Source organism: Solanum stenotomum, chromosome 6, assembly GCF_019186545.1.
Source record: "Solanum stenotomum isolate F172 chromosome 6, ASM1918654v1, whole genome shotgun sequence".
NCBI lineage: Eukaryota > Viridiplantae > Streptophyta > Magnoliopsida > Solanales > Solanaceae > Solanum > Solanum stenotomum.
Genome location: NC_064287.1, coordinates 6,140,453 through 6,147,712, shown reverse-complemented (window position 1 = coordinate 6,147,712; position 7,260 = coordinate 6,140,453). Strand labels below are relative to the sequence as shown.

Genomic DNA, 7,260 nt, shown 5'->3' with positions numbered 1-7,260 from the left:
CATGATATCAGTACACACATAAATGCTCGTCCTCTCATTTATACAAACACTCATCATCCATTGCCCATTTACACAGTCAATCAATACACTAAACACTTTGAAAAGAGTCAAAGAAAGTTTCAATTTTGCCTTAAACGAAGCTTGAAAGTCAATTTATGGCCTTGCCCTTCCATAGAGCTTATGGATAATCTCAATCTAGTCAAATACATAATCTAGATGATAAAACTAGTTTGTAGATACTCATATTGCTATACTTTTATCCAAGTCCAAACAAGTTAACCCCGAGCTCCAAAGGGAAAAACAATGATTTTCATTACAATTTAGATTACCCATACAGTAGAAACTCAAATCTTAAATTTCATCAAAACTGAGTTCAAATTGACCCCAAAATCATCAAAATACAATTTCTTAATTTTGACTATAACTATTAATTTTCATGTTCTTACACATTTCTGAATGATGAAATAATCAACAAATAAGAAATGTGATACCGAGATCATCGGTTTACCCATAATATAACTACCTCAAATATGAAATCTCATTTTAAAAAATTGAGTCTTTATCACCTCCAAATCAAAGTAATACGATTTCTAGATGTAGAGCGAAATTCCTCAATTTTCTCCAATAAAAATCACTCACTTTTTAACTCTAGAACTTCATATATGTTCAAAATACCAAGAAAATATGGTTTGAAATTTAGCAGAATGTTCAGGCATAATTTTTTTTAAAAAAATTGTGTCATTTTCTGTCATTAAAAGTAGAAAAATCTGGTATCCAAATGGTCTACACCAACACCCTTTTGCCACCAACAATTTATTTTTCACTAAAAACATCGTACTATCCTTATACGACCTTCGAAATGCACCGATTTATTTTTACTATGAGTCCTAAATAATTATATGGATCTCCTTATTTAATTGAAACTCAATTTCATGTTCAGATTCCCATGGAGATGAAGTCTCAAAATAAATTTTTGATTTTGCGGACAAGTCCAAACTCATCATATAAACATGTTGGCACTATTAATTATATCATGAATTTGAGCTAGCTAAGTCGAATATTTGACAGAGGTCAACTCTTAACTTTAAATTTAACTAGAATGCAACTCGTTCGTCCAAAACTCATCCAGAACCTCTTAGACACAAACTAAATATGATCAAATGATCTTTCTTGCTAAACCAAGTAACAAAACCAAAATTGATTTAGGTTACAAACAAGAACTTCAAGTCTGCCTCTGTTAATTTCTCCAATGCCTCAGAATCACCACCGACCGTCCTGTGAAAAACATCAATACTTGGCAATCAGCACACCAGAGAGAGAAGGGGGGAATGTCAGAGTAAAGGAGTAAAATTGAAAGAACACACATGCAACTAGCACAATGAACTTGGAGAAACTTACCCTTCAAAAAGTAGCTTTTTCTTCTCTTGCAACTCTAAGATCCTCTCCTCGATTGTATTCTGAATCACAAATCTCACAATCCTAGAAATGATAAAATAAGAATAAGCTACCTTGATTGGTATAGTTGGATGAAGAAACAGAAGCTCACACCTGATTGGTTTATACTGCCCTATTCGACGGATTCTATCTTGGGCTTGCATCTCCACAGCAGCATTCCACCAAGGATCCATCAAAAAACCTATCAAAGTGCAAGAGGAGAGTGAAACGTCAAGGTATGTAGTCTAGGTCATTCAACAAAATATTATAAGTTCAAAATGTATCTATTCTGGTGCACGGAGATGAAGTTAAAATATCCCAAACAAAACAAATTGTTTTATCTTGAAGAGATGAAGAAATCCAACATAGATTCAAATCCCCTGGTATTTGACAAGAAATGAAGAATATTTATTGACAAAGAGAGGAAAGGAAATCCTTACGTGTGATGCCACTGTAAGATTCAGGGAAAGACCTCCGACTTTCAAGCTCATAAGAAATATAATGCAATCTGGATCGTTGGTAAATCTTGTAATTGCAGAATCTCTTGCAGTCATAGTCATGGATCCATCTAATTGAACACAACTAATGCCCGACTGCCAAATGCACACAAGAAGTGTTTTTTGTTGTAACTACTGATAGAAACAATAGGGGTAGATGTGAAGGGGTATTAATAATACATGTCTTACCTTCTGTAGAGAATAGTGTATCAGATCCAAAAATGATGTGAATTGGCTGAAGACTATTGCCTTTGTGGAACCATCTCTTTCAATCATGAACCTTATTTCTTCTCTCTTGATCCAATAAAACAAGCAATGAGAATGCTATTATAAAGGATATAAAGGTAAGATAAGATATAGTTATTAATTAAAAAGTAATTGTATACCAAAGCTTCTATTTTTGTGTTTGTCTGAAAATTATCAAGACAAATTTTGTTCAATATACTTGAGGACCTAAATCCTTTGATAGTTGCTTTAGTTTTCTGATCGTTTGCCGTGAAATCCACTGTAATTGATTTAAAACATGAAGGGCATGAAAGTTGTCCCACGGTTACAGTAAAATTTATCAGACATGACTTGCAAAAGACATGTTTGCAAGAATTAATCCGCAATAATCAAAAGAGGTGCACTTTTTTATAGGAGAGTCGGTTTAAGTTTCAAATGACAAAATAATAGTAATGAATTCCTAGAATATTTCTTAGGTTGTCAATAGATGAGGTACGCGAATTTAAATCATCAAGTCCACATGTTTAATGGAAGTCCTTTTAGTGTTATAAGGCATTCCTAAAAGCATTTCTAGTAAAAAAAAAAAAAAAGAGGTCTTTCGTATGGTGCTGGAAACGAATTTTTAGAAGACATCGTAGATGTAAATGTTGAAAACAATGGCCACATTAAGATATGAAATATCCATCATACAATATACGAAATATTAATGTAGTTTGAGTAGGAAATCCATTAAATTCAATTTTAGTGATGTATCAAGTTTTGTGAGTGAGCTTTTCTTTTCTTAGGGAAGTGGGAGAGTATGCAACTCACGATTGGATCTTCTACTGGATTGTGACATAAACCACATGGTTGTTCAACATAGCCAACATTAGTTGTTCTTTCACTTCTAGCCAAAGCAGAACTTGAGTATTCCACAAGGTAAGGATGATCAACTGCCTGTAGTTAGATCAAAGTTATCAATCAAATATAAGAAAAAAAATTCTAGTTATTAATTTTGAGGTAGAATCATTCGTAGATCATATAAAGTCAAATTGCTTGCTTTAGTAAAAAAAAGTCTGAACTATTTATTTCTTTAAGGGCCTAAAATTATTAAGGAAGGTCAAAAGATGCAACATGAGAGCAAAGGCATGCTAAAAACAACAAATAATCAGATGCAACAAGACACTAATAAAGTCAATTCTTGCTTTATTCTTGTGTGACACTTCTTCATTCATGGAATTAAAAATATTAAATATATATAAAATAGGCACTGCCATTTTGGCATCCAAATATTGCATCCACTTTTACGCCAACTAATATTTAATATGATATTGTGATGTAAATACATCTATAAAAAAACATATGGATGGAAACTAAGTCCACCTCTAAATCATATGAATGTGGATTCGATTGACCAAGGAAACAAAGTAGGATAGGATCACTGTCGGACTCCTTGGTAGAGGGTTCTCATGGGTGGAATTTACACTTCATTGTATAGAAAGAATAGCAATTAATATATCAACAACAACAATAACATATCAAGTGCAATCCCACAAGTAATATATGTTAATACAAGTAAAAGAAATTTAAATAGCACAGAAAAAAAGAAGGAAAAGAAGATTAAACAAATTGAAAGAAGTGCATTTTAGTACAAAATCAAGCTAAAATATGTCTGAAGGAAAACTTAAAATGAAAAAAGGTTACAAAAACATGGTTCAAGGGAGGATATTTAAGGAAAAAGCAAGCCAAGATATTACTGAAGGAATTGTTATCTCCGAGTTTTGAAATACTGAATGATTTAACCCATTAAATATTTCATTTCCATGATATAATGATTTTACCACAATTGGTGTAGAAGTATTGAAATATTTCTTCTTATGAGAAAAATTACATTAGATCTGATCCATACTTTGAAGGTTAACAATGAACCTATAACAAAGAATTTTATTCACAAATGCAAGCAGGTACCAATACATTATAAAGAACAATTCAGTTTGGAAGCATGATATCCATACCTGTCGCATGCGTGTGAGTAGATTAAAAATGTTAGCATAGTTATTCATCAACGTACCAGCTTGAATGTATCTGTACCAAAATACGTCAGGAAGAAACAATATAGTGATGAGAAAATAAATAATGCACCGCTTATTTTGACTCTCATTATTTACTTTTTCACAATGTGAAATAGCTAGTGTCGATTAGTTTCATAAGTATTGACAAAAATATATTACATACGTATTTAATTGTGCCCGACTTTCATCCCACAGTGATCTGTAGTAGTCTTCTTCTTTAACATCGAAACAATCTTTGCGGAAGGTAACCTGAATAAGTAAGTAAGTAACATTCTAAAGAGGAGAGAAAACAATTAATAACTCTAGCACTATGTTAATGTGAAAAAAACTTACGATCCTTGGAGGAAGTCCAAGATCAGCAGCCCTTCCCTTTTTCGTACGTCTAAGCATTATGGTTTTTAAAATTTTGTGTTTCAACAAAACCATCGCATCTCTACCAAACCTATGATTCCCTTGAAATTGTATGGGTGAGGCAATATACTAGAACATAAGATGTATCAACGTCTCCGTGTCAACAACAATATTATTTATCACAAATAACGAAATCCATCAAAATAAGTATAGCAATTTGATAACTTACTCTATTCCACCAGCAAAAGTGTCGAAAGGATTGGTGGTGGCAATGTGGACACTCGAATGAGTTAAAATAAATACAAACACAAAATGGAGCAAGTAAGAGATTTCAAAAAGGTGAAAAATAAAAAGATTCTCAAGGAAGAAAGATTTTAATTATCATTGAAACAGTAACAACTAAATCTCTGGTGAAAATGAAAAAATATAACATAGTAAAATTAAAACAAATCCTCATCTATATATTTCTCTATCTAACCAAGTTAGGTGCAAATATAAAAAAGAAACTTTTAAGTCCACCTATTATCGAGAGCTCTGCAATCACAATCTTCACAGAAGTAGTACGAGTAAGGAATAATTTGTAAGAAACGGACCTGTACAGAAGTAAGAATGTATTTAGTTCTGAGAGTGAAAATGTGAATTATGTTAGCCACAAAAGAACATTAATCACAAGAAACATACAAGTGAGTACAGCTCTCCTACACGGTTCTGTAGGGGAGTACCACTTAAGGCCCACTTAAAAGAAGATTCTAGCGCAAGAATAGCTCTTGTAGTGTTGCTGCGTATATCTTTCACACAATGGGCCTATGCAACAAAAGTGAAATCCGTTATAAAATTGTAGATGAAGGGTTTTTTTAGAAAAAACCTACAAATGTGAACTTTGAACAGACTTCTTAGTCAAAAAAACAAATAAACAACAACCTTACCCTAACTACCCTGTGATGGTAGAGTGGTTGGTCATGTGTATACAACCTTACCCCTACCTTTGTGAAAGTAGAGAGGTTCTTTTAGGTAGACTTTCAGCTTAAGTAAAGCATATCAATAAAACTTGTGGATCTAGTTATGCAATGATTACCTCATCCAAAATAATACGATTCCAATTCATAGAGTGCAAAATCATGATATTTTTCCTGTACTCAGTCTCCACAGTTGAGTAGGTAGTGATAACAAAATCATATTCCGCAAACCTGCAAATATTTTTCTCCCTGTTGGCACCATGATATACAAGAATTGTCTCTCTGGTACCTTAGCAAGGGTATGATCAAATCAGATGGCTGCTCGGCAGTTTCAGTCATAAACTCATTCTGACTATTGATGTCTAGATAAAATGAATGGTTTTCTTTCATCCACCTATCGTTCTCTTCTTTCCATATATGACACATCAATACATGGTCACCGCCATTCCCTACATCATTCATTACACCATCTTCTTCTACCTTCTCTTCTTTTATTTTAATACTCCATTCACCCTTTGTTCTATTTGATCTCCTTCCTTTTGTTATATTGGGCCAAAGTACTTCCGCAATTAAATCAGTATCAACAAATCCACTAGATTGGGCTTCATTCAACAAATTATTAGCTTCATCTGCATGGATGATTAAACCAACAATCACATAATTAACCATGTACATAAAATATTCAATGCATATTAATATTGACATGAAAAATAAAAGTTATATGGAATACCTTTGTCGATGCTCCCAATGTAATTAGAATCAAAGGATATAAGATAATGTCATCCTCATTTACAGTTATCTAAAACATATAGTGGATATAGATATGTATGACACATGCCATCTCAAAGAAATACTTCATCACACAAAAAATAAATGAAAAGGATAATTTTTTACACCAAATTGGCCCACTTGTTTCTAAGGATGGGAACAAACTCACAATATACCTATTAGGAAATATCATATTCCCCGATAATACTCACAAACCTTATTTAATGATCTTACTGTTTTTCCTTTCTATTTATAGAAGTTTTGTCCCCGATACAAGAAAAAGTTTTAAACTTTATATTTTCTTTATACTAGTATTTATCTTTCTCTTTCTTTGTTGTTTAATTTCTTTATGGTTGATGAATAAAGTCAACAATCAATCCATTTGGATTGATCTTATATTGATGTTCAATTCATCTTAAACCTAGCTAATAAGAGGGAAGAGTGTCCATGGTCATATAAGGTGCTCCATGCATCTCTTACATGGCTAATGTGGGACTCTTTATCATTAATAATATCATTTCAATCAATGAACCCATTTATTCCTTCATAAAAACAAATAGTAAGTGACAAACAATTTCTATTAGTACTATAGTGTTGCGCACACCTACTATCTCTCGACACCTGTTATTTCCAATCAATACAAGTACCAGGACACTCTATCACGAGATTTGGGAATAATTCACTTAGTTTAATTTCATTTAATATTTGAACCAATGATGTCACTCCTTTGATGTCAAAATCATCCCACTATGGGTTGGATAAATGAACTTCTTGTAGGGAAGTCATTTTTATGATTCTTTAATACTTTTTTTTCTAGAAAAACATTTTTTTGACCGAATAAAACATGAAAATTTTGTGAATTCCACCATAACAAAACACCTTAAAATTCCATTTTACTCACTTAATCGGTAAGATTCAAGCAAAACAAATGGCAATTCACATCAAAATAAACAAGTTGTATGATCGCAAATATAAACA

At 32.4% G+C, this 7,260-nt stretch overlaps 1 protein-coding gene across 1 annotated transcript; it reads right to left on the bottom strand.

Annotated features, from left to right (window-relative positions):
- Positions 1-1,202: 1,202 nt before the first annotated feature.
- On the bottom strand, positions 1,203-6,183 carry LOC125868429 (ATP-dependent helicase rhp16-like). The gene is made up of 15 exons (XM_049549080.1): positions 5,909-6,183; positions 5,634-5,796; positions 5,240-5,362; positions 5,078-5,151; positions 4,788-4,851; positions 4,541-4,687; positions 4,371-4,456; positions 4,151-4,220; positions 2,962-3,092; positions 2,318-2,531; positions 2,121-2,225; positions 1,873-2,027; positions 1,549-1,635; positions 1,399-1,479; positions 1,203-1,275 (listed from the first exon to the last, which is right to left on the bottom strand). The coding sequence occupies exons 1-15, from the start codon at positions 6,181-6,183 to the stop codon at positions 1,203-1,205; spliced, it is 1,848 nt and encodes a 615-aa protein (XP_049405037.1).
- Positions 6,184-7,260: the final 1,077 nt, after the last annotated feature.